The sequence below is a fragment of the Sander vitreus genome, chromosome 16 (assembly GCF_031162955.1).
Source record: "Sander vitreus isolate 19-12246 chromosome 16, sanVit1, whole genome shotgun sequence".
Classification (NCBI taxonomy): Eukaryota; Metazoa; Chordata; class Actinopteri; order Perciformes; family Percidae; genus Sander; species Sander vitreus.
Window position 1 is genome coordinate 15,347,634 of NC_135870.1, and position 27,917 is coordinate 15,375,550.

At 41.1% G+C, this 27,917-nt stretch overlaps 3 protein-coding genes across 3 annotated transcripts; all 3 read left to right on the forward strand.

Annotated features, from left to right (window-relative positions):
• The first annotated feature begins 457 nt into the window (after positions 1-457).
• slc35e4 (solute carrier family 35 member E4) lies at positions 458-8,384 on the forward strand. The gene is made up of 3 exons (XM_078271386.1): positions 458-569; positions 1,694-2,304; positions 5,543-8,384. The coding sequence occupies exons 2-3, from the start codon at positions 1,713-1,715 to the stop codon at positions 6,073-6,075; spliced, it is 1,125 nt and encodes a 374-aa protein (XP_078127512.1). The 5' UTR covers positions 458-569; positions 1,694-1,712; the 3' UTR covers positions 6,076-8,384.
• A 294-nt stretch (positions 8,385-8,678) lies between these two features.
• smtna (smoothelin a) lies at positions 8,679-13,940 on the forward strand. The gene is made up of 8 exons (XM_078271387.1): positions 8,679-10,208; positions 10,818-10,906; positions 11,735-11,810; positions 11,913-12,041; positions 12,149-12,182; positions 12,615-12,732; positions 12,858-13,009; positions 13,150-13,940. The coding sequence occupies exons 2-8, from the start codon at positions 10,820-10,822 to the stop codon at positions 13,295-13,297; spliced, it is 744 nt and encodes a 247-aa protein (XP_078127513.1). The 5' UTR covers positions 8,679-10,208; positions 10,818-10,819; the 3' UTR covers positions 13,298-13,940.
• A 2,629-nt stretch (positions 13,941-16,569) lies between these two features.
• Positions 16,570-27,724, forward strand: inpp5ja (inositol polyphosphate-5-phosphatase Ja). The gene is given in 13 exon segments (XM_078270812.1): positions 16,570-17,200; positions 19,155-19,262; positions 19,442-19,550; positions 19,683-19,799; positions 20,175-20,350; positions 20,741-20,852; positions 24,189-24,298; positions 24,415-24,625; positions 24,735-24,872; positions 24,975-25,040; positions 25,112-25,216; positions 26,501-26,826; positions 26,828-27,724. Coding segments are annotated over 13 exon segments (2,319 nt in total). The 5' UTR covers positions 16,570-16,598; the 3' UTR covers positions 26,967-27,724.
• The last annotated feature ends 193 nt before the right edge of the window (positions 27,725-27,917 follow it).

Below are 27,917 nucleotides of genomic sequence, written 5' to 3' on the forward strand. Positions count from 1 at the left end.
AAGACTGATTTGGTTGGTCTGAACTTTTGTATTAGTAGTTTGATTGATTTTCCTCCATGGTGAATTTAATCAAAGAAAAAGTAAACCATCTGCATTTCCTCGTTGTATGTGATGATTTATACTTTGTCTGAACTGTAGTGAGAGTATGTGCCTGTGCATGGAAGGAACACTGAGTTGAATGGGATGGTGGTATTGTAGTGATGTCTCCAATTTCCTGTTACTTTAAGTCAAACAAAGAAAATGTGCATATTTTATAGGTCATTATTTGCATTTTGCAAATTAAACCCTGCTGTTGCTAGCTACTGTATGCTTCCTATCTCACCCTGAACACTTCATATGATAACAGAAAGGCATTCAGCTTGCACCATGCAGCCATAAACATGTACAGTATGTCAATGCATGCGGCCGCCCATAAATAAGCGGCATGGCCCTTTAAACATAATATCCAATGACACCACAGCGCGTCCGCCGCCTCGGCTTGTCACCGGTCTGACAGCAAGCTGATCGACTGAAGGAGATTTTAGGGATGCTGCCAGTGCTGTCAATGTAGCTACTCGTCGAAGAACAAGGTAAAAACGACGAAACTCAAATTCTCAGAAAATGTTACTGTCACAGTCGTAGTATAGCTAATGTCCACTTAACAAATGTAGGCTAACACCGCGTCGAGTCAGAGTGACGGTTGTTGTTTTGTAGCTAACAAACTTAGCTAACAAGTGCGCGCTACCTTAGCATGATCATGGACGTATTAACGTTATAAGAACTGTTTTATAGCTAACAACCCTTACGTTAGCTAACAAGTGAAGTGCGCGCTACCTTAGCATGACCATGGATGTATTATGAGAGCATGACAGCACGAGCGCAGAAAGGCATTCAGCTGGTGTCAAGTGACAGTCCGTAGCAGAGGTCAGCTACCTTAACCCACCTTAACGTTAACGTTACCCTTTTATTTTGTCAGACAAAGGGACTGTTTTTCTCTCGTTGTGTTAACGTTACCGAGACGCCCAGCATGAAACCGCTGTCAAACAAACGTTTTACTAACGTTTTACATGTTGTGTGGTGTAACAGGCGAACATAGTGCGAGTCGTCAGGGTTTCCCTCTGCTACAGTGCTGGGAAAGGAAATCACAAGATCTCATCGGGCAATGAAGTAAGCTGCTTTTTAAAGCGTGGAGAAAATTACCCATGTAAGATGAGCTACTGCTGCGATGTCTGATATTTATAAGATTAATTTACAAGCACATCCAGTATCGTTACCTAAGTCGCCCCATGTTGTTTACTACAGTGCTGAGGTTTTTGGTGCATTACTGAAGTCGTCGCCGTCATTGCTGCATGTATTAGCTAGGAGAATAACCAATCCCCTCAGTCGCGGAGAAAGCGCGTGCTGTTTTTCAGCCCGCCCTGAACAGCTCTCCTCATTCCTCCCCCGTCTGTTTTTATGGTCCAACATATGGCATTTTGCCTGCACGGAGTAAGTTACACAAGCCAGTCATGCAAAATAGAAACACGTGTCTGTAGGCGGTGCTGAAAAATTCAGGTTTACTGAACAGTAAATACTGGCTACCACTACAGAGAAGGAAAAACAGCTGTGTCGCAGGTTATTTACGCGAATTATACGTTAGCCCCAAACTTGCCGGTTTGATCTACATTTCAGTTAGAGATGAGAGGTACGAACTCAACATGTGTTTTTCTTTCAGAGAGGACAATGATACGAACATGATCAACGCCGATGGCTTCTCAAAATGCGAGGCGACTCTGCAAGAGAGCGGCAGAAGGAGGCCACCCGCAGAGATGCTCCATCTGCTGTCAGCTGTTATTGTTTGGCTGGTGACGGGAACCACCATCTCCAGCCTCAACAAATGGATATTTGCCGTTTACAACTTCAGGTACCCTCTGCTGCTGTCGGCGCTGCACATGCTGACAGCCATAGTGGTGGACTATGGGCTGATCAAACTGCGGGTGATCCGCCACAGAGGGGCTGAGGAGCAGGACCTGACCCACAGTGCAAAATGTAAGGTGTTCCTGTTGAGTCTGACATTTTGTGCCAGTATCGCTTTTGGGAACATGGGTCTGAACTACGTCCAGCTGTCGTTTGCACAAATGATCTATACCACCACCCCGCTCTTTACTTTGGCCATCTCCACATTAATCCTGGGCAAACAACATCACATCCTCAAATACACAGCCATGATGCCCATCTGCCTGGGAGCCTCCTTCGGCATCATGGGAGAGGTCCAGTTTGATCAGACCGGCTGCTTCTTTGTGTTTGCAGCGACCATGTTGAGGGGTGTCAAGTCCATTCAGCAGAGTAAGTACCAACTGTTGACTTTACATTTTGTTGTGTTTTTAATGTCGCTATAGAAAGAAGTCATTGTAAGTTTAAAAAAAATAATAATAAAAAAGTGTATTACTGGAAATTGAATCTCATGCCACAAACATCAGAGGTTATTTTAGTGTTTCCCCCGTTCTGTGGTCCTAGAACTTTTAGTGATTCACCTCTCATTCCAGTAACACACCCACACATTGTGGTGGAAAGTCACAGTGGCATATTTTCTGGTTTCTTAGGGAACATGATACAAACATCAATAGTCTATGAATTAGAATGAGAGGGGTTTTTACACACCCTGGGAACATGCTGATCCTTTGTCTGACTGGTAACATTGCCACCCATGTTTCTGTTTTCCGAATAAACTATATATACAAACTGCATTCAAGAAACTGGCTCAGAAACAACATTTTAAAATGTCTTGACTCATTTTTTATAAATTAATATATATATATATATTTTTTTTTTTGTTGCTTTGTATTGAGTGGATTATCCTAGTGAAACAAAGTAAACTATAGACTTTCAGTACAAAACATTTGTGTGGCTATAGTGAAAAAAGTGAACCTCCTGGGAAAAAGACAGACTCCTTTCTTGAATTGATGTCATAGGCTGAGTAGTGCCTTCACTTAACTTATCCAATGTACTCATTTATCTAATGTTCAGTGCTTTCAGGGAAGCATTTGTGGAAGGAATTCCTTTAAAGTTGGTTTCAGTGTGCAGAGGATTAGTTTCTCTAACGTCAGTCTGTACAACATTTGGATAGTGGTCGGAGAAGAAAAAAGAAAGTAATGAGTTTCTAAAAATAAATATAGGCATATATGGAGACGGGACCTGCATTTAATTGTTACGTAACACTAAAGCAGATATTCAGTTTTGAAGGATGTAATGCTACATACTTTGTACGTGGAGGAGCAGAGGGGCACCTCACGGTTTCAGGGGCAGGCTTGTGACTATCAGGTCATCAGTTCAAATAATCTAGTACAAGCTGCTCAGTGACAAACAAACATCCTGAGGTGCCAAACTAGCTGGACGATGTCTCAAGTTTCAACAAACTATTTTCATCCTCTCTCACTTGTTGTAACAGTTAACTTTCTCTGACACACTAAGTAGTGCACATGTTTCTGGAAGTGTTTACAGTGAGTGAAGAGTGTTCAAGCTGCCTTAGCGCCTACCAGTGTTGTAGTCAAGACCACCTAAGCCGAGACCAGGTCATCACCAAGATCAGAGTGTATCGAGACCGAGACAAGACCAAGACTTTAGGGGGTTGAGAGGCTGAGTCAAGACCAGGAGCAGACCAAACAACTGACAAACAACTGAAACTAGATCCCTGAAACATACAGTATACACAACTTGCTAATATGTATAGCTAATATTCGCTAGTGAAGGAGTTCAAGTACCTTGGGGTCTTGTTCGCGAGTGAGGGGACAATGGAGCGGGAGATTGGTCGGAGAATCGGCACAGCAGGTGCGGTATTACATTCAATTTATCGCACCGTTGTGACGAAAAGAGAGCTGAGCCAGAAGGCAAAGCTCTCAATCTACCGGTCAGTTTTTGTTCCTACCCTCACCTATGGTCATGAAGGCTGGGTCATGACCGAAAGAACAAGATCCAGGGTACAAGCGGCCGAAATGGGTTTCCTCAGGAGGGTAGCTGGCGTCTCCCTTAGAGATAGGGTGAGAAGCTCAGTTATCCGTGAGGAGCTCGGAGTAGAGCCGCTGCTCCTTTGCGTCGAAAGGAGCCAGTTGAGGTGGTTCGGGCATCTGGTAAGGATGCTCCCTGGGCGCCTCCCTAGGGAGGTGTTCCAGGCACGTCCAGCTGGGAGGAGGCCTCGGGGGAGACCCAGGACTAGGTGGAGGGATTATATCTCTAACCTGGCCTGGGAACGCCTCGGGATCCCCCAGTCGGAGCTGGTTAATGTGGCCCGGGAAAGGGAAGTTTGGGGTCCCCTGCTGGAGCTGCTACCCCCGCGACCCGACCCCGGATAAGCGGATGAAGATGGATGGATGGATGGATAATATTCGCTAAATCACTTTGGGTGAGGGGTGAAAAGATTTCTAAAGAGTTTTGGTAGAGGGACATATTGATAATGTTAGCTAGCTAGCTTCACTAGCGTCACTTACACTTAGCTTAACTTTCTTTATGCTTCCTTTCTAAAGGCTGATTTATGCTGCTGCGTTAAATCGACGCTGTGGTTACGTACGTATATATGTGGAGATACCGACCCTACGCCGTAGCCTGACATCTCGCCTCTCAAAAAAATGTAACTACACGTCGCGGCTTGGTAGCGTTGCATTTCCCCCTACTGAGTTCCTGGTTCTCCTTCTCCATAAACAACGTGAAACCAAGGAGAGGGTTAACTTTTCCTGCTACAGATTTCCAACCGTGGTCAGAAAGCACAGGGGAGACACTTTGTTTCTCCCACTATGCCTCTAGAGTCGGTATTAGATATACGGATATACAATAGTTGATCCGTGGTCTGTACGGATCAACATTCACGGTTCGGAATGCATGTGAATCGTGGATCAATTGCAAAGGTTAACCATAATAGTGTGAAATACATTTTTACTGTCTCTGCTACTTAAAGTAGGCTGATACATCTCTTTGGAGGGTTTACGTGAAAAGAGACAGGCAACGCTATTTTCTGTTAACGTGACGGCGCGTGTTAAACTCCCGTGCTAATATGGCACCGGTGCCTAAACGACCGGTATCTAAGGGACAGAATAGCAACGTGGATTTCGGTGCCTCATTTCGATGCCACTTAAATGTCTGCGCTGCTCTCTGATGTTCCGAAACGGACGTTAGAGGCAACAGAAGCATCGCTGCATGTCCCTCTGGTTAACGCTAACGTTACACTTGGGAACAGGTAACGTTGATGTTAGCCTACCGTTAGCTAGTAACAGCTAAACGGTGTAAAGTGTGACCGTATTTTACTGTAGAGGATTCCAACACCAGGACATACAACCTAACAGTCTTCCGCTAAAGCTATGAGCTAAAAGACAAACTAGCACTTGGTCATTGCTGTTGTTGCTGTTGTTGTTCTTGTTGTTGTTGTTGTTGTTGTTCCTTTTTTTTTTGATAAGTTTACTTTTCTTGAACACACTTTGTACTGCACGCCTTGTTGTTTAAAGGTCTCCAGTAAAAGTCTTGTTTTACACACTGTCTGTGTCAATTAACCCTATGTCATGTTTGTAACCACTGTATACATTCTCTGTTTACTCAGGCATCTTACTTCAGGAGGAAAAAATCAGCTCTGTGTTCCTGCTCTACCTGATGTCCATTCCTAGCTTTTGCATCTTGACCGTGGCAGCTCTGGCCTTAGAAAACTGGGCTGTGCTGGAGTCACCGTTTCATTACGACCGCCACCTGTGGGTCTTTATCTTGCTCAGCTGTCTGGGCTCAGTCATGTACAACCTGGCCAGCTGCAGCGTCATCACACTCACCTCTGCCGTCACTCTGCATATCCTCGGCAACCTGAGCGTGGTGGGAAACCTGCTGTTGTCTCAGCTGCTTTTCGGCAGCGAGTTGTCCGCCCTCAGCTGTGCCGGCGCGGTGCTGACATTGTCTGGCATGCTCATCTATCAGAACTCCGAGTTTATCGTCAGCTTCCTGGACGCACGCAGGGCCAAAGCTGAAAAGTCCAGACAGGAGGATTCTAACACTACAAGTGGAGAGGACTTGGACAAAGCTAGTGCACCCGAAGCAACATATCATCAGCAGAGAACGGACGGGAAACAAGATGACAAGATAGACTGAACTGAAAGGATGAAGGAGAGAATAAAATGTTAAACCCCGGCTGTAGTTTTCTGCCCTGTGTGTCTGTAAGTGGTCAAGAGCAGCAGAGGTGTGTGACCTTATAAGGCCATCAACACTGAATTGAACTTTTTATTTTATTTTTTTACTTCCTCACTGTGCCAGTTAATTTTTTTCGGTGGTAACCCAGAAGTGTCTACAGAAAGGACAAGGTTGTGATGGTTAAATTCTCTCCTCCATCTGTAAATCACTCAGACACAGCCTATAGCGCTATATGCATGCATGAGCACACTAAACGGTTTGCTACCTCATGAGGTATTCAAACTGTCACTCATTCTACTCCACTGTGAAAATGTTCTTATTGACAGAGGGCTCTAATCAATGTTTTGGGTGTCTGTCGTGGATGTTGCAGGCTGCAGAGAGCCTTGTGTGACGTTGAGGCTCAGATAGCACTGCGCCTCAAATCTGAACGGGCACAATTTGTATTAAAAATATATATTAATGGTACTGTTACCTGACATTCACCTGGCCATGTCATGGTAGGGTACTGTTTTTTTTGGCAGCTTTTGTTGTTGGTATGTGAAGCAGGAAGCTTGTTAAATAAGGATGCTACAACTCTTATTTAGAGGCAGAAGTTCCAATGATGGACAAAGCCAACATCTTCCCCTCTACTGAAGCACACTTTTAAAAAAAGGAGGCCTGAGCTCAGTGTTTTGTCCTCCGTTATGATCCTCACTGTGGCTTCCCACTTAAGGCCTAGATTTTGTCCTCTGGCGGTCTCTGTAGAATTAGTCCAATTAGTTCTATCAACCGTACGCTCACTGCAGCTTTCCTCGATAATTAGGTTCACAAGTTCTCTAAGGAGTGTCACTCAACTTTAGATGTCTTTTCCCTGTGGAAGAGATGAGGAAAAAGACGACTGAGATGTCCTTTAAGGTTGCTTCTTAAATCCTAACCAATGTCATCTATAAGTTTTAATTTGTCCATTTCTGTGGGGGATATTTAAAAAAAACAGTTGGTTACCAGCACATCTTGAAAAAAAAAAATACCTCTGCTGGACGGTGTATATTTTCTCTGAATATTTGAAAAGCATTTTATTGACATGATTTTATTTTGTGACAAAACATTTTATTTATGTGGAAGAAAGTATTTATTTTTGAATGGTCATAGCAGTCACTGGCTTAACAGTGCTGTGGATTTTGGTCCTCAAGTGTCTTGCACATGCATACATGTAATATTAGACGGCACTGTTCTCTCCTCCCTTTTTAGAGAAAAGTCAGATATACTAAACGGAAGACTGCATTCCGCTGCTACTGAAAGAATCTTAAATGACCCAGGATGTCTGTTACTGTGCACCCCCTTCTACATGTATATGATATGATATGCCAAATGTCTTTGACCGTTCTTTTGGTCACACTGTGTCGAAATACTGGTTCTGTCATTGACCACACATGATAATTTCTCACTTACAGTTTGAGCTTTCACAAGACAACGACAACAAAGCCATCAAAGATTTTTTTCATGACACCTGCCCCATTTTCTGCATATTTTGCCATAAGAATAACTGCAGGCAGGATTGTATGCTAAGATTTTACTTAATGTATCACACACACATTTAATATTTCAAGGGTGCCATTCATAATATTGCATTTTCTAGAGCATCATATATAAACCCAATATGCTTTTCATAAATCCTAGTTAAAAATAGTGGAACAAAAGATATGACGCATTTAAAGTTTGATGTCAGCGATTCTCAATTACATGTTTTAAAGAATATGTACAGCAGATCATTTCACTGGTTTTACATTATTGGATACCTCAGCTGTTGGACTTGTTATGCCCTTGTGTTTTATAGATTATTAAATATTGGACTGAGATCAAGCAGCTTTTCAACAACCACAAGAAACCTGCAGCATGTGCTGGATTGTACTGTGTCAGTAGATATCAACATTTTAAAGCATAATCATATCCTATGATCAGCCTCAGTGGCCATTTTTTTAAATTTGGTTTTATAATTTCATTTAACAATCACAGATTTGTGGAAATTTGGCAGGTTTGGCTGCGTGTTCTCGTGGATACTATGTTGAGTAGATTATTTTAATTGTGGGGCAAAGAAACTTTTGCACTTCAGAGGTATGAAGATGATGCCTTCAAAGCCTACGGTTCCTGTGTACATACTGGTTTTAATTGTTTGCAAAGCTAGTTTGGTGTAAATAGTTATTTTATGATAATAATGTATTTTATAGTCATACATGGCTGGTTTAAGCTGTACTGGTTTAAGAATTAAACATTTGCCTCATGCCTTATTTAGACATACTGTAGATAAGAAAGGAGTTTTTGTCATTTTTTTTCAATTTTTTTAGTTAATACTTCAAATGCCAACAGCAGCCGCAGGTGCTTCTGTTTAGGGGCAACAATATGAACGATTCATATACACATGATCTGCAATTGCTTGAAAAAAAAAACAATGGACTGGTACAATAAAAAAAATTACGAAACAAACCACCTTATTACTTAGAGTCTCACTGTCATACGTCCTACATATTTTTTATTAAATGTAAGTTTTAATTTAGGTTTCTTTCGCTTTTTAGTTTTTCAACCTTCTGATAAAACGTGCGACTTCTAATTACATGTTTACATATTTTAAAGGCTATGAAGGCTTTTTTTTAACCTTTTGTTACTTGTTCTTGATTGATTTTAGTTTTTAACTTAATTCTCAAACAGTAATTTTCCATTTGCATGTTAAAATATTCAATAACGTTCAGGAATATACAAGACATTGAGATGGTGAAAATGTTTCAGATAAAGCTGCCTTTAGGTATGCAACAAAAGATGATCTTAATTATCGATTAATCTGTTGATTTTGATGAAGCATTTAGTCTATAAAACTGTGCAAATCAGCCATTGAAGGTTCCCAGATGTCAGATTCCAGAAGTGACACATTTATAATGCTGTGTCATCTGACCAACAGTACAGAACATATTAATTTTGAAATGATGTAGCAAATCAGCAAATCCTCACATTGGAAAGCTGGAACTATAGTGAATGTTTTGTTTTTAATAAAATGACAAGTAATTGCTTATTTAAATTGTTGCTGATACAGTTTCTGTCAATCTACTGACCGATTAGTCCACTAATTTTGTCGGCAGTACATGCCTTTCCAGAAACAGGTCTTATTTTGACATGTCACAGTATTTAAAGCACTGGTGTGAATGATCATTTAAAATGTGTCTGAATACAATTTAGCTGATTCAGTTTCACGGTCCTGGTATTGTGCATGCTGTCCCTCCGTCACACTCTCATGACTTACTGGGACACTTGAAGAGAACACGTATTAGTAATCGTATTAGTAACACCTGTGCTTTTTCTATTAGAACAAGTCAAAAGTGTCTGCTGTGAAACCGGACCTGTTGTCATACAGCGTGAGGTTATTTTGAAGCAGTTGTGAGAGTGTTCACCACTTGGTGGAGCAATTTGTCTGATTTCTGATTTATTAGATTGTTCTCTAAATCTACCTTAACTTTGAAACACTAAATTAGTTTTAGTGTATTTTGCATTCACAAAAGAGTTAAAAGAGCTGATTCACAGCAGACGAAAACGTGTGTGTGTGTGTGTGTGTGTGTGTGTGTGTGTGTGTGTGTGTGTGTGTGTGTGCGCGCGCGCAAGCTCTCCCCTCTCTTGTACAGATTCTTCTACTTTTGTAAACAGGATGCCACTGGTCAACCTTTTGCCTGAATAAGGCAGTGCTCCTCACTTTTTTTTCCCTTGTTAACTCTTTGTTTTCCAAATGAAGTGTAACAAAGTCAAAAGTGTGATTAAAAACAAATACAAAATACAGTTTGGGCCTGTAAAGTTTTATGTGACATCATCAAGGATGCAGTGACAAGAGGAGGAGAGATTCTGCCGAGGATGACCTAGACTTCTCCTCCTTCCCATCTTGGGTGGTTCATGTAAGCAACCTCCACTCGCTCTCCAAACATGCATCCTTATGAAGCACTGCGCTGTGAGGTGTGATGTCAAGACTGAGCTCTCGCAGCTCCCCAGACAAGTCTAAAGGAGGATCGAGGAGAGGCTGAAAACTTCTAACAAGTCCAAAGACTTTCCACAAAACACACAAGTTTGCATCCTGAAAACAGGTGAGTGACACTACACCTCAAACAGCCACCAATCAGTATTATCTCAGTCTATTTTTTCACATTTTTATGACTTAATTCCTCCCATCTTGTGCCATTAGGCTTCACTGCGACTCCTTTTTCACTGTGTCTGAGCGCATAGTTTTACGCTGTTATCAGATTCTTTTAGTAATGGTCTCGTTCCACTACATTACTATATTTGTACGTGTTTTTGACCCTTCTGTGCTGCACTCAGCCTGTTGCTGAGATACACTGAGGGGTACTTCAGTAAGACAAACATTTCTTAGCACAGCTGCTCAGTTTGTGTCTGTTAGGACTAACACAACTGTTTATATTTAAATGGGATTTTATGCTCTGTGACATTTGCACATTGTTAAGTGTAAATAACTAAAAGTATCAGATCTGTGGAAATGATTCAAACATTTTAAATTCTATGTAAATGATAAAAATATGATTATTCAGGCTATGTTGCTGCATTGACATGTGAGAAAGGTCTTTTGCCTCTTTATATTTTCACAAGACCAAGTGTGGTTCTGCGTGTTTACTTGATGTCTTTCAGTTCCTGTCCTGTTAAGTATTCTCAAGAAATGTGTGTATCTTAAATATGGACAGACATGGAGTCAAAAACTGATGCTGGACCAGCATCGATGACCAGCGAAGAACTGGCTGCTATTGAGGATGAAGAGGTTCTCAACAAGATGGTGAGCCAATGATATGTTACTTTCAATGAGTTTGTGTCTTTTACCATCATGTATGTGTATCATGCAAACAGTGTTGTAAGGGAGGGAGTGGCCTTTGTGCAAAGAGAAAAAATGTAATTCTTACAGATAATCTTAAAGGTCCAGTGTGTAATGTGTTTAGTTGTTCATTATAAAAATCTGTGTTGCCCGTTCACAAACTTGTCCTTTTTCATGAATATTTACCACCACCATCAATTCCAAGTATTCCTATTGGCTTGACCTTTTATATTATTGCATTCGCATGAACTGGGGTAGATGCTCCATATTCATGCACCATCTTGAAATACGTTAGCCGGTAAGGGACATACAGGACATACTGCTCCGCCTTTCGCGTTTTCGCTGTCACATGGTAAACTCACAGGTGCTGCTAATGCAGCTAATGGGTATCGTAGCTTCCCGACCCCGGCTAGTTTGAAGAAGGAAACATGGAGGACCACACGTATTCAAAATTTCAGGAACAGGAGTCTTCTTCTTCGCCCAGAAAAAGAAAAAGGATATTGAAAAGAGCAAGAGACCGGCTTTTTGAAGCGTGAAGGCTACCGTAGCTGTAATACGTACTTTGAACTGCGTGAGAGAGAGAGTTGATTGCGATATATGATCTCAACGCTAGATGGGAGAAATTCCTACACATTGGACCTTTAGTGTTTAATTCAAAATCAGCCTTTTTCTATTTGCTGTGCTGAAGATTTTCAGTCATTACTCTGACAGTGAGCCTTTTCTCACTTTTTTTTTTTTTTTTTAAATTAGGTGACCTTTAACCCAATAATTACTTAAAAACTGTCTTTTTAGCTGGATAAAGCAACAAATTTTGAAGAGAGACGAGTGATACGTGCTGCATTGAGGGACCTGCTCAAGAAAAAGCGAGGTAAAATCTGATACTTGCTCCTGTGCTAGTTAACATAATAATATATCCATTATTCCTCTACTGCTTTGCTTGCTTTCTGAATTGTCCACCATCTCTCATTAGATAAACGAGAGCAGGATCGAGGATCGAGGCAGCAGGACTTGAGACAGCAGGGACTGAGCAAAGGAGGAACAACAGGTGGAGCTGTTAGCATAGGCAGAGCATCCATGAACCAGCTGCCACCCACAAACAGTACGTTCATAAAGATGCTCTCGGACACCTTGTGATATTTTTATGTTTAATTTAAATGATGATGATTGAGCTTCTTGATGTTGATTTGATTCTCTGCATCTTGTTAGAGCCGCCAGGCCAGTCCTCTGCATCAGCAGGCAGGTGAGTCTACTGTGTGGTCAGTTTTGCATGTTCGGGTTCATTAGCTGCACAAAGCACGAGTAAAAAATGCTGTTCCTTTAATGCAAACATGCCCACATAATTTGCTTAGTCGCATCATTTATTATTTTGCAAAATAATTACCTTTTTATTAAAACAATATTGGCCTTGTATGCAAAAGTCTTTTTTTAAACTTAAGTAGCCACATCCACAAACTGAACATGGTGTTAACTGTGAGATGAATCCTAACTTAGTGTGGTGCCATTATGGAAGCCTGTCAGCATCAGTGTCCTAATATCTAATGGGAGCTTGACTGCTGCAAATCAAATTATTCTTGTATGTTTAGTAAAGCATTTGCCAAGTTAAAAGATGAGGCAAACTATACTTTTCTGTACATACTGTGTGTATCTCCTTGTCTTTGTTTCTTCTTCTCAGCAAGGCCAGTCCTGCTGTAGCCTCAGCCCAGAAATGTCCTCCTGCTGTAGCACCCAATCTTAAAAATGTCAAACAGATGCTTCTGGACTGGTGCAGGGCCAAAACAGAGCCATATGAGGTAAACATGCCCTGACTTTTCTGTCTGTGAATTACTGCCTAGTGGAGCTATACATAGCCATGCACCTTATGTTTCATTCTCTGCCACTATTTCATCTAAACTGATTCCCCTCTGGTCTGAAACAGGGGGTGGACATCCATAACTTCTCCTCAAGTTGGAAAGATGGCATAGCCTTCTGCGCCTTGGTACACCGCTTCTTCCCCGATGCGTTCGAGTACTCCATCCTCAACCCCAACAAGCCTAGGGATAATTTCCAGCTGGCTTTCAGCACTGCAGAGTGAGCTGTCATTCCTTATATGAAGAAACAAAAGCATCTTGTCTGGAACAAGCTCCGGCAGTGCATTGCAGATAAAAAAACAAAGTGATTTTACAGTTCTGTGCCCTAGTTGGTTGGTGACACCCTCTCTCTGTCTGCAGGAGGCTGGCTGGCTGCCCCCCTCTGCTGGACGCTGATGACTTAGTCCGGATGAATGAGCCCGACTGGAAGTGTGTGTATACGTACATCCAGGAGTTTTACCGCTGCCTGGTGGAGAAAGGCCTGGTCAAAACCAAAAAGCGACCATAGACTCTGCGAAGTCAATCAATTTAATACACACATAAGTATCAAAAGAATATTATTATGCACCTTTTTCAACTGAATATTTACATTTTGAATGTGATCTTAGTGTTGATATTAAGTATTTAATTGGCTGATGCATCATGTGAATGTAAATGCTCAGTGCCTAGTATTTGTATTGGTTTGTCTCAGCAGAGACTAATGGGTGTCTATATGCTCTCAGTGGACAGCTGGTGTTTCGGATCAGTACATTCCACTGAGATTACACATCTGCATTAATCCCAGTCAGGGCCATAGAGAATCTGGGAACAAATGTTATCATGAGGCTGTTGAGGCCCTGAGGGCGTAAGTATTACAGACACATTTAATAAATATTATCCATTCCATTATACATGCTGTTGTTCTCTAACTATAACTGACGGTTAAAGTAAATGGTACTGTAGATGCAAAGTGTTTTATTAACTTGATACAATATTCAGCAACTCCTCATGTTTTATTTAAAACTATTTGACCAGGACTTTGTTATAAATGCCATTTAGATTTGTGTTTGGTTTGGGCTTGAGACTTCATTTATAACAGATTTATAACAGAAAGCCTGTTTTACAAGCCTGGGTCTGTCGAAGTTTCTGCCTAAAAGGACCTTTTCCATCGCCACTGTTGCACTAAATGCTTGCTCTTGGGGGAATTATTGGAATTGTTGGGTCTTTGTAAATCATAAAGTGTGGTCTAGACCTACTCTATCTTTAAAGTGTCTTGAGATAACTCTTGTTATGATTTGATAATATAAATACAATTTAATTGTATTGAATTGAATTTACTGACAGGAAGGGTAAATTATAAATTGTAGGATCCAGTGTTTTGTGAGCTGGAGATGCACAAGAGACTATCTCGGACTCTGCTTTTATAGTCTGTCTTTTGCGAGGCCCCCAACTTTATGGAGTGCAATATTAAAAAATAGCTGTACTCCTTTAATACTGAGGATTCCTTAGATAATTATAATTACACCAGATTTTCTAATGATCACATGATTGACATATTGCACAGTTCATGTGCTTAATAATTTATGTGTGCTACATATTCACCAGAACTAAAGCTAATTTTAGTAATAATAATAATAATGATCACAGGTTATCTTTTTTCGAAACTCAGGACATCATTAGAACATCTCAATAATAAAATTACTAAATTTCATTAACACATTCTTATATCTCCTATACTAACATGTATCTTTAAGCTACAAGTACACAATCCGTTTTAATTGCATTGTTACCTCCTTGATTGCCTATCACTGATAGGTAGCTTTGCCAGACTGAAATTTAAATATTGGCATGCTAATCAATTAAACCCTCACCAGTGACGCACTCATGCCAGATTAATGCGTCACTGCTCAGCGTTCAGTGCTCAATTAGGCTATTTCTGGACGGATGCACTTTGGCAACTGATTTTTGTTTTGCCTTCCCTGCTCTACCCGCCCCCTCAGGTGCCCATATGTTTTACCCAGAGAGAGAGAGAGAGAGAGAGAGAGAGAGAGAGATGGGTCGCTGTACGGCCGGTGTGCAGGCGGTATGCTGACCGAGAAGAACACAGTTGCTCCGGCCAACTGCGCTGCGCTATAGATAGTAGTGATAAGTAGGATGAGGTATAATCAGCTGTTGTATCGTAGTGTAAACATCAACATGCAAGAGTCCGGACACATCAACCGCCTCCTCCTGTTCTGACAGCCCCGCGGCGCGGTCTGCACCTGACAGAGACGTCCGCTGTCCGCGGTACCAACGGGTCGCATCCGTCCTGCAGGCTGGCTGGGTCGGTCTGTCTCAGTCTCCGGACCGTAAATCGATCTTCGCCTTTATGTGACAGTCCTGTCGCGTTGATTGGCGTGTGAGACAAAAGGAGACTGATGCTGTTCCCCTCTTTGAATTTGTGAGATCACCTTTGCGGTTCACCTTGGAAATACAATTGAAATAAAAAAAAACCTTGAAAGGTAAGACAGATTTCCAGTTTCCACGAGGATGTTTTCACTACAGCTGCGTGTTTGTGTTGATTTTTTTATATAAAATTGTGCCAATTGTGGTGTTTTTCATGAGTCCAGGCTCGCACCTGTGTAGGCTCATGGACTCTATGAAATATTAAAAAGGGCAAACATGCAATGTGGTAGGCTACTTAACGTTAAGCTCTGAAAGTTGCATTTTCACTTTTAAAGTGAATTCATTACAAACTCGTCTGATCACCATCAGTCAACGCTCTGTTTTGCAGGTTACTACTGTGGTCACATGAGATTGTTACAAAGAGATTCTAATTTGCATGTCGTGAATGATTAAAAGAGGTGTATAGGCTACTTTCTGTGTGGGAGATCACATAAACAAAATGGTGGGAGGCCTCCTGTCCTGTCAGGCATCCTCTTCCTTGTGACCTACAGTGTCAGTTGACATTGTCTGATGTGCTCTGTTATCTGCTGCGGTGGGTCAGCTGTGTCCTGAGACAGAGATCAAATGAACCGTGAGCAGTAAAGCGCTATACACTGCGAAACCATCCCGTAATGATCACCAACAATTCTGTCTTTTGCTTTGGAAAAGGGTCGGGAGGCTAATTAATGTTGCTAGGCAACAAGGATATAGGTCGGAGTTGCACAGTTAGTTCCTCAGCCCACTGGTGGAAAATAACTTAGTACATTTACTCCACTACATTTATGTGACAGCTTTATCTAGGCCTGTTAGTTACTTTGCAGATTCAAATTACTTAACACAATCTAATCAATTATGATGTAATATTATAAATGTAGCTACTCAGCAGTAAGCTGTATAAAATAGTTACAATTAGCCCCCACATTTACCAACTGCAACATTAAGGTAATGCTTACACATATTCCAATTATATAATATATATGATTCTGAGATGGCCCATTCTGCATAAAGAGTACTTTCACTTTTGGTACTTTAAGTTTATTTTTATGCTAATACTTATGTAGGCTACTTTTACTTAAACATTTGAATGCAGGACTTTTACTTGTGAAGGAGTGGTATCTGAGTACTTCTTCCGTCACTGCCTCAGCCCAATTGCCTACTCATGATAACGTCATCAGTGACGACTGGGGAGCATGATGTGGACAGGTGCTCAATTTAATGTGATGCATTCTCTCAGCTTCCACTCAATTTGCTGTTGCACCTGTATACCAAGAACTCACTGACTGACGTTCATTTTGATACTCTCTGGAGAGGCACACTGTCTTGATTTTATGTCAAATTGTCTTTTCTTTCAAACACATTTAAGAGAAATGTGTTATAATTATCTACATACTGCCTGTTGCAGGTCAATGGATCGCATGCAGCAGAAACAAATCAGCACCGACCCTTGTGGGCCCAAAATGCAACCTGGACACTGCGCTTTGATCAGAGTCGATCCGGCTTTACCTCCACAGCTCGCAATCAAGGAACCACCTCTCGTTAGCCCATCAGAGGTGCTCATGAAACAGTCTGGATTGAGCCCCATGCAGGCTGCAGAACAAATGCAGTCAGGGCAGCCAGAGTCTGGGTCCACCCAAGCAACACTAGTGAGCATATGCCGGCCAAGACCGACTGCTCTCGGAACTAAACCTGCTCCAAAGTCAACCAGAATCTCAGTGGACCCCTCCAAGGAAATAGATTTGATCCCAGTTTGTATCCCGGGACCTCAGAGTGCCAACGTCCTGTCGCATTCCCCGACAGAATCCTCCTTCTGCCGTCACAGTCCTCAGAGTCCCCGCAGTCTTCAGTCTTACACCAGCCAGCCTCACCTGAACCCCAATCCCAGCCTGTCCTCCAGCCTCGGCCCCAAACCCAGCCTCAGTCCTCAGCCACAGAGGACACCCTCACCTGGGAGCTCCACACAGAGCCAAGTGCAGTCCGAGAAGCCAGCAGAAGAGAACAATGACTTCAGGTGAGACAAATAATGCCATTTTTATATTAGGCTACTTAGCCTGTGTGATTTCCACAAGGTCTTAAAAGGATTCTGTACTGTGAATATTATTCCCTGTAATGTCTAAATACAGCTGCAGGAGCTGTTCTGCAGTCAGCGGCTGTAAGAAAGTTGATGTACCAGACCATGTCACATGAATCAAAGCTGCAACTTTCACTAAGAGCTTTGGGAACCTGACAGAGTGACACAGCCACATTTTATTGGCAGACTTCCCAGAGGCATAGTTTTGTTGTGTATCCTCGCTCGTAAACAACGGCTGCCTGTAAAAACTCAGCCTAAATCTTTATATGAAGGAGAAAATAATGTCCTAAGGTCTTCAGATGGCAGCAACCTCTGCCAGTCCTACTGTCACACTCAAACATTCTCATCACGCAGATCATATTCTAAAATAATACACAATTACATATACTTTACATTCAATTACATGTCAGCAGGTAATACTGTTTTAAGGATCGTACTGGGTGGTGTTTACGTGGATAACCAACTTTCAAAATGTTAAAGTTTGCTGCTGAAAAGCATCACAATGATGAGCTATGTTCAACAGCCAACTCTCACATCTTAAAGGTACTCTAAGCGATGTCACATACAGCAAACATCTCCTCACTATCCGCGAGCTGCCGGTCCCCTAAACACACTGTAAAAAAACGTGGTCTCTGTAGACAGCCTAGGGTCCACACACGCCAACAAAAACAAAGTGGTCCAACCTGGACCATGCAAACATACACAAATCGTGTTCCAGTGTTCAGCCAATAACGGACAAGAAGGATTTGGGGGTGGGGGGGTTAGTGCGCTGAAGCACAGAAGGGAGGGAACGGGATGAGGAGGAGGGAGGAGTGAGCTAGTCTTCGTTTTGTTTGAAAATACTTTGGACGTCAACAAGGAGTAACGTCACCCAACATCGCTTAGAGCACCTTTAAATATCTAAATGTTTTTGAACGCACCAACAGAGAGAGTTTTTAAAGCAGCACAGAAATAACACGTGATGATAACATTGACCTAAACAAATAAAGGAGACTTTTGCCTGATAGTTTCTGTCTCAAGCTAATTTCCTCTTACTGTACATTGATTTTCATGTTATAGGCTACTGACGTGAATGGAAACAATCTTAAATCTTATGGTTTGCTTTTGAAATAAATAAATAAATGATTTATAGTTGTTTTGCTTAAACATGCAAGTACACCAATGTGGTCCTTTAAGATAATTTAAATTGGAAACAAATCTATTGCTAAAACAGTTGTCATGTGATGGCGGAAATCATGAATCCAGATAGCAACCAGCAGAATGAAAATTGATATAATGATGATATAGTTGATTTATCAATTAGCGAATCGGGAAGAAGAAAAAACTTAATTATTAATTAATTATTTTGATAGCTAATTAATCATTTGAGTCATACTTTAAGCAAACTAATTGCCGGTTCCAGCTTCCCAAATGTGAGGATTTGTTACTTTTCTTTGTCTTTTATAATAATGACCTGAATCTCTTTGGGTTTTGAACCCTTGGTAAGGCAAAATAAGACATTAGAAGGCATTGCCTTGGATTTTGGGAAACTGTATCCGCAATTCTTTAGTATTTTTGGTTATATAAATGTTAGTTGCAGCCTTGAGTTGCTTCTGTTGTTTCTGTATTGAAACAGTTTTGCTGGTAGGTTAATTTCAAAGGACAGTTAGCTCCATTTCTTTCTCTTTGCTCTCTTTTCTAACACACACACACACACACATGCGCCTTAGTCATCATCGAGGTACAAAGGGGTGCTTAATTGTGCATATCTTTTTTTCCACAGCAACACTGACGAAAACTATTTCTCTGAGGATTACAGAGAAATAGAAATGCCATCTTTTTACTAAACACAATACAGTATAAAGTAGTTACAGTAAATCTAATGCAGCATTCCATTGTTTCTATCCTCTGAAAGGGTGTACATCGTCACATGGAACGTGGGATCAGCTGTCCCGCCTGATGACATCACTTCACTGTTCGGACCAAATGTTTCAGATGGGAGCGTTGACATGTTTATCATGGGGTAAGCAAGTATTTCCACCAGGCTCAGCAGTGCCAGAGAGACAGCCGTGAGTGCCCACTCAGTCATCTGTGTTCATTTTGATGTGTCCCCCTCCTGTTACTCATCACTGTCCTTTTTTTAAAATTATTTTTTCATTTTCACTTGTTAATGACATTTCTCTACTTTTCTGGCATACATAGACTGCAGGAAGTCAACTCCATGATAAACAAACGGCTGAAGGATGTTCTATTTTCAGACCAGTGGAGTGAGCTTTGCATGGACACACTCTGTCCTTTTGGATATGTTTTGGTCAGTAAGGAGTAAAATCTGCTCATATAAGTCATACTGTAGTTTTTGTTTTACTCTTATTCTTTTATTTGCCATCATAAAATCTAGTTTACCGTATTGATATATTATTTTCCATCTGTCCCATCTGTCTAGGTGGCGTCCCAGCGTATGCAGGGGGTGCTGCTGCTGGTTTTCTCTAAATTCTGCCATCTTCCATTCCTCAGAGGTGTGCAGACAGAGAGTACACGCACAGGACTTGGAGGATATTGGGTACGTGCTATGCATTGAAGAGCGCTGCTGAATTCTGAGATTTATTACGTTGCAACATTTGTGGTGGATCTTATGTAAGTGGGATTTAGGGGGGGTTGGGGGTTGCTCCCTCCTGCCAGCAGGCACGTGCATACGTGGGTGCATATGTCAGTGTGTGACCTTCCTGTGCGTGTTGATGTCAGCATCACCCCTGGCTGCAGCTGGTGCAGTCTCCTTCTCTTTGAGGTCAGTGCAGCAGAAGGCTGTCTGGCTTTCTGGTTCTGTGACTCAGGGGCAGTTTTTTCCTGAACACAGATACGGTTGATAGATGCCTGAATGCATAAGGGATCAATGTGTCACTATGTCCTCTCTTTGCCCTTTTTTTCTCACTCTTAGGGGAATAAAGGGGGTGTCAGCGCGAGGATGACAGTGTTTGGCCACCCAGTGTGCTTTCTGAACTGTCACCTGCCAGCTCACATGAGGAACCTGGAGCAGCGGATGGAGGACTTTGAAAGCATCCTGCAGCAGCAGCAGTTTGAAGGAGGCACTGCAACTGGTGTACTGGACCACGAGTGGGTGACATCATTTTTTACATATGAGTTGAATTAATATCGCTGAAGATTGAAGATTGACCACCCATGAAACAAAATGCTCATATTCATACATTAAATATTCTGTTTTGTTTTTAATTTTTTACCAAAATGTTTTAGACTTGACCTGAGCTATAAATTGCAGCAGCTGCTTACCAATGAGAAATAAATCTTAGGGGGCCATATTACATTATAGAGCTTAAAAGTCTCACTATTTGATCTTTTATGTGTCTTTAGTTTTAAAGTAGCACGTTTAAAGTTAAGTTTAAAAGTAAAGTAGGATATTTAATAGAGCCTTTACAATTGCCTCTTGAAGTAAACAAAAATAACATTCTTATTTTTTTAAATTAAAATTTATTTTTCTGTCCCCAGTGTCGTATTTTGGTTTGGGGATTTAAATTTCCGCATTGAAGACTATGACATCCATGTGGTGAAATGTGCCGTCGACAGCAATAAGCTGCCTCTTCTGTGGGAGCGAGACCAGGTGAGCATTTTAAAAACATTTGCCCCTTCGCAAACACAGGTGGATTTTTCTGGAAGGCTTTACACCACCTGTTTGTCTCTTGATCACCAACTACAACTAGCAGAGGGCGCTGTAGCACAAAGTGAACAAACATCACCTTTACTGTCATGTCAACATGAATGATTGGAATTTGTCTTAGTAAGCTGACTCAAACAAAGAGAAAGACAAAAAATAGTAAAGCCATTTAGTCATAGAGGACATAATACATTAAACAGTATAAAACTGATTCGGGTTCAGGTAATATCCATTCCCATAAAATAAAACACAGAAAAGCATAAAACAAATTGGTAAAATAAAATCCAACACATAAGAACACCATAGATAGCTTCAAGTGCATTAAAAGGATCCGCCCTATAGCACAAATATTTAACCTGTTGAGTGGCCTGCAGTGTGTAGTGTTAGGGAGGCGGACAGCTTCAGGATATGTTTTTTGAAGGGGACACAAATAATACAGCCACAATTATACTCGTAGAGGACATGTGTACACAGAGGAAAGCCTAAATACTATCATTAGTGTAGCATGGAGACTATACCATTATCCTTCTTTTCAGTGTTTCTCTTGATTCAATAAAAAAGCTGACTAAATTGACCGAAATATTCTTCTTTAAAACCATGTATTTATTTTTAAGTTGTTTATAATCAAGCCACAAAAATACCTTAAAACATAATGACTTATTTTGAAAAAGTGTCCCCATATAAAAGAAATACAATGCTTTTGTACACTTGTTAAATTAGCTGATCATAATGTAAATTAGTGAGCCACTAGTAAAGCTCATCTGCTAACCCTGACAGCCACACACCTCCAAAAATATGAACTGAGCTCAACACACTTACCTGAGACTCTCCACCTGACTGTCCCTGGTCTCCCTGTTCCTCAGTTCTTTCTGTCTCCTTTACCTGTGACATAGTGACGTTAGTATTTCCATAAGCACCCATTCTTATAAAGATGTTACCAAATTGTCTTGATATGAGGAATTATTATACTTACTTGGCGTTTTGGTGTAGGCCTACTGAAAAAGGATCTTATGTCTGTTTTTCTTTTCTCTGTCATTTTTAACAACAACGTCAGATGTCTAAATATGAGTTAGGTTCATAGGTTCACCACGCGGTTATATTAGAATTATAAAATGATCTTGCGTCCTCCACATAAATATTAGGTTTCGTCTGGGACAGAGGATATATATTTAACTGATCAGCCACTTAATTTCATATTGAGCAAAACACAACTGTAGATCTTCAATATTAACCCTAATATCAGTTCACACACATAACGTTAGGCTTATAGCCATGGTAACGTTAGTTGTAGTGGGTGCATTTCTATCCAACAAGCTATAAGCTAGGTAACGTTACATTATATTACACTAACATAGCGAACTTTTTGTCATGACTAATTCATTAATTACTCAGCATCATTTCTATTTGAGAAAAGAAAAATCCGATGTTTAATGTGAATAAAACAGCCTTGAACCGCCTACTTACTACATAGGCTACCTGTCACTACCCGATGTGACTGTGAGTCTACCGCAGATCCTACAGCAGGCAGTGGACCAAACCACTGTGAGGCAAGGAAGGGGGGACTCAAAATGTTTTTAAACTTAAAAAGCATTTTTTGGGGTTTGTATTGTTTTACTGCTGACACAGATATTTTAAGTATATATCATTATGTTATTTACAATACAGAGCATTTTCTATGGGGGGGACAACCCCTAGGATTTACGCCCTTGATCACATCCAATCTTTCTGGATGCAGTGCACACACTATTTTGTCTAGATGTCTCTTGTCTTTAGCTCACAGGTTGCCAAACCACACAGTTATTGTGTAGGTAAGAATGCTCTCCACTGCTGCTTTATTAAACTGCACCAACCCATCCCTGCCACAGTTTTCAATTGTCTTAAAAAGAAAAGTATATGGTCTTGTCTCTGTCCACTTGTTGAACTTTGTTGTTGTTGATGACCAAGGGTAGGTGATCCCCACAGCTCCTGGGAAAGCCCACTTCAAATTCCGGGGTTACTACACACCCCTCTCATCCTCTCAAACAAAAGGTCAAGGGCCCATCGACACAGGGACTGTTCAACTCCCATATGAAAGTGTTTGTCAAACAGCCTGGATGAGAGAATAGTATTAAAAGCTGTACTGTAATCGACGCACAGAACCCTTGCGTAGCTGTTAGAGGCCTCTGGGTGTTGAAAAATCACCAATCATCAACATATTTGCTCTAAACCAGTGGTTCTCAAGCTTTTTTTCAATAATGTACCCCCTTTGAACAGTTTTTTAAGCCATGTACCCCCTAACCAGCGTGAATAATTTTTGGTAGAAAATAAAAAGTCTATATAAAGACAGCGATGGTGGCCGGGTTAGTTCAGTGGGTAGAGCAGGTGCATATATAGAGGTTTATTCCTCAATGCAGCGGCCGTGGGTTCGACTCCGACCTGCAGCCCTTTGCTGCATGTCATTACCTCTCTCTCTCCCCTTTCATGTCTTCATCTGTCCTATGAAAATGCCCAAAAAAGTAATCTGAAAAAGAGGAACAATACTACACAACAGCCTTGTACCTGGAAAACATTTAAATGCTAATGAAAAAAGGCGACAAAAAGTTTTTTGTTTTTTTTTAAATGACAAAACCATGGAAAAAGATGGTAGAAAGAAGGAAGTCGAAAATAGTAATAAGAACTTCGAAAAAAAAGCACGGTAGAAAGAAGGAAGGCAACACTAGGGACGACAAAAGCGAGAAAAAATTCAAGTAAACGACAAACTTAGAAAAAAGTGACAAAAACTTTGAAGAAAAAAAGAGTAGAAAAATGTAAGGAAGAAAGGCAAGAATACGTCAAACCAAGTGACAAAACCTTCAAAAAAAGGTGACAAACTTCAAAAACAGCAACAAAAACTTTGGAAATGTCACATACCCCCTGCAGTCCTCCAAAGTACACGTACCCCCATTTGAGAAACACTGCTCTATGGCTCTAGGACAACACTGGAGAGAATGGTTGAATACCAGGCACTTAAAGACATTCATGATAACAGATGTTTAAGCAAAACGTCTGTAGTCATTCAGACAGCTTGGGTTTGGTTTCTTAGGCACAATTACAGCTGACTTAAAACATGCTGGGACCCTCTACTGTGCAAGGGATCTGTTCAAAATCTCAGTTAAAATAGGGGCAAGTTCATATGCACAACATTTCAGGGTAGCACAGATCAGGGCCTGCAGCCTTTCTACTGTTTTTCTTATGTCATGCTCCCTGATTAATCCAGGCATGTGTGACCTGCTCTGCTTCTCCCATCATGTGTCTAATCTACAGCTCAACATCGCTAAAAACACAGAGTCCATTCTTGAAGGCTTCATTGAGGGACCACTCAATTTCCCACCCACGTATAAGTTTGATGTGGGTACTCATACGTATGACACCAGGTTCGTCCAGCAGTCACCTCAACAAACTTTCTCTATCATATTTTATTTTTCCAGAAGCTGAGGCCTGTTAAACTGCCGCTGCCCACTGTGACAGTCTGTTGCTTCTTTTGTGTCAGTGCTAAGAAAAGGAAACCTGCCTGGACAGATCGCATCCTCTGGCGCCTTCGTCGTACCGGCTCCCCAGTTCCTACCCACAATGCAGCACTGCAGCGGGGTCTGACCTCGTGGTTGGGTGGGGCGACTAAAGTGACACAGCATGTGTACCGAAGTCACATGGGCTACACCATCAGCGACCACAAGCCTGTTTCTGCCATGTTTTCACTACATGTGAGACAATATTTTGTCAGATACACTGTAGCCAAATGTATTGACTGACATCTCTCTTTGTGTTGCTTGCTTATGTTTGATTTAATGGCCTTATGCTCTGTTTTTCTAGTTCCCATTTAAGGTGGATATGCCCCTGGCAGAGCTGCAGGTAAACAAGGAGTGGTGTAAAGTTTCAGATGCTACAGTTAGATTCACTGTTGCATCGACTTATCAGCGAAGCTCATGGGACTGGGTAGCAATATACAAGGTAATTTTCAGATAGTTTTTTCTCAAAAGCTCAAAATAAATGCTTACATTTGATACCCATTATCAGTTTTTGAAATGATGTCTATTTGTTACTTCTGCACAGGTTGGATTTAGACATCACAAAGATTACCAGGCATACATATGGGCCAAAGGAGAGCATGCAACACAGGTGTGTCAGACATTAATTTTGTGCCACAGATAAATTCAGGGTTCATTTCTAACTGTTCTTTTCTTCACCAGGTGACATTTACAGAGGAGGATTTGCCAAGAGATGATTGTGAATACATCCTGGGATACTACAGTAATAATATGAACAGCATTGTTGGACTGTCAACGCCAATTAAGGTAACAAAAAGTCAGAGGACAAAAAGTAGCCATCTCACTTCTTATGATATATTCATGAATGGATATTATGGCATACATATGGCCATAAGTATGTGGACACCCAAGCATTACGGCCATATGTGACTGTCTATCCCTTAGTTGTTGGTTAGGGTTGAGGGGCAGGGCTCTGTGCAGGCTAGTTAAGTTAACGTCTTCCACAGAAAACCAGTGTGCCTAGATAAGGTTGTCAAACTCAACTTCACTAAGGGCAACACTGGAAAATGAGACTCACATCAAGGGCCAGACATGTGTAGTTTATTGACATGTTATTATTTAATCGAAAAATTAACATATCTTTGACTATTATTGCCCGTCTCGTATATTCTTCGCACTTACAGTTTAGTCGACATAAAGCCCTCAAGAAGTTAGCAAAAAGTTCCTTAGCTATCATAGATTCAAAGAAAATCAAGCAAAACAATGATTACATTTTTAAAAGCAGCCTCCACACAGCCAACTCACAGCAACCTGTTTCACAGCCTGAATATGCAAAGTTTCAAAGCCGGCAAATCTGCCAAATTCTGCTTTGAGTCTTGCACAGTTACAGTTTGAAAAACTGTTTTCTGTATTTTTGGTTTGGTGCACAACTAGGCATTGTGTGCTGTAGCATTAAGATTTCCCTTGATCAGTGGCGGAAAGCAATCTACTCAAATATTATACAATTTTAAGATACTTGTTGAGGTGAAACGATAAGTCAATTAATCCATTAGTCAGTCCACAGAAAATAAATCAGCAATTAATTGTTTGAATAGTTTTGAAGGCTGCAATGATATGATTCCAGCTCCTAAAATGAATATTTTCTGGATGTATTCATCAAGTATGTTAGTAAACTGATATCTGAATGAATAATAACCTAAGTTTTGGGTTTTGGACTTTTGGTCAGACAAAACAAGATGTCAATAAGTCAATTTGGGGTCAATTGGGCTTGAAATTGCGATGGGCAGTTTTTTTCAATGTTATATATTATAATATTAATATACTACATGTATTTGAGAGCTACAGTCACTGGTTATACATTACACATAGTTTATACATACAAAACATATGACAATATATATATAACTTTTACTTTAGAAAAAATCTGAATGCAACAAGTAGTCAAGTTTTCTATGTTGTTGTGTTGTTTCTTTTACTTAAGTAAAGAATATGGAGAGGTGTGCCCATATACTTTTGGTCATATACTGTAGTTTCCTTTTTAACAAACTTGCTCATGCTCTTATCTTCTCTTGAATTCTCCATCCTAAACAGATCAAGATTCCAGTCCACAGCCCCACTGCTCTTCGCTCAGACAGCTTAGACATCAGCTCAGAAGATGACAGCACTCTGGTTTTGCTGGCTCCAAACTCCCGCAGCCCAAGCCCTAAACCCGGCAAACACCACCATCGCCATCGTCGTAGCCGCAGCCCTGCTGTTCCTGCTCTTTCCTCCAACCCCCTCCCCTCCCTGCAGACCCTCAGCCTCTGTCCTCGCTCCAAAGAAGGCCAGACTCACAGCCGCTCACCCTGCTCTGCTGCTAAGAAGGAGCGACTGGTCTCTCCCGAAACTGTGGTGTCCCCCGCCATCAGTCCACTCAGTCAGTCCTGTGTCTCCAGGTGGTGGGGTGACTGCACCAGAGGCCCTGATCGCTGCCATCTTAGGTGAACACAGACCAGCTCAGGTTAGCCCCACAGGGTTCAAACCGATAGGAAAGACAGGGGACACAGACAATGCATAGATTACAAACATCAATAGTTTAAAGGAAGTGCTGTACAAGGGGAATTATGGCAATATCCATGCAGTCAGAGTCTGATTGGATCCCACAAAGTCACTGTGCTCGTAGAAGCAGCACATTTAGTGACTCCTAATGTAGTTTGCAAACATTCCACATTGTGGCCCTGCAGTTCTCTGTCTCTGAATCGACCATCATCTCATACACTATGTGTATCTTGGACTCAAAGATGTGTCCAGACTCCCGACGACAAGTGCTTTTATAGACTCATAAGCTATATCATATGTAAACAAACATATTGAATGTGAAACCAAAGTCAGAGTGAACCTGTGATGGATGTGACCAGTTAGACTGACAGCAATATGGATCCATGTAAAAAGTCTTGTATCAAAATAAGGACCCTGGACCGAAGTATTTATGGTATCATAGTGTGTGTGTGTGTGTGTGTGTGTGTGTGTGTGTGTGTGTGTGTACATTTGTGAACAGATGATGGTTTGAATTTTAAACTCTATAGTTCTTGGTCTGTATTCATACAATGATGCTAATGTTTCTGAGTGCAGCGATAGAGCATTTCACCACCTCAGTCAATCTGAAATGTAACATGTGGTCGTGTGACTTGAACAGTAACCTTAGATCAGTGCTCTTTTTCTTAGCAGCTTTGTGAATACAGCCCCTGTTCTATAGAGGTCAGTGAGCGGGTTTTTAAGCTAATGTCTTTGTTTTGCTTTAAGGAACAAAATGTCATGTAATTGTGTATGTGCAAATAAAACAAGAACAAAAAAAAGCAAACTGACAAAATACTTTTTATTGGACAAACACTACTTTCAACTGTTATGTTTACGTATGTGTGTGTACATGTGGACTCAAGTCAAACAATGACACTTAAATGCACACACATAAGGTTAATACAAGGCAGCAGCAGATGTCAAACAGCTTGTCCAGCAAGAAATCATTGAG

Coding starts and splice junctions, on each gene's coding strand:
- slc35e4 (XM_078271386.1), top strand. CDS start 1,713: ATGATCAACGCCGATGGCTTCTCAAAATGCGAGGCGACTCTGCAAGAG. Junction 2,305..5,542: donor TGTCAAGTCCATTCAGCAGA/GTAAGTACCAAC, acceptor CTGTTTACTCAG/GCATCTTACTTCAGGAGGAA.
- smtna (XM_078271387.1), top strand. CDS start 10,820: ATGGAGTCAAAAACTGATGCTGGACCAGCATCGATGACCAGCGAAGAA. Junction 11,811..11,912: donor CCTGCTCAAGAAAAAGCGAG/GTAAAATCTGAT, acceptor ATCTCTCATTAG/ATAAACGAGAGCAGGATCGA. Junction 12,183..12,614: donor TCCTCTGCATCAGCAGGCAG/GTGAGTCTACTG, acceptor TCTTCTTCTCAG/CAAGGCCAGTCCTGCTGTAG.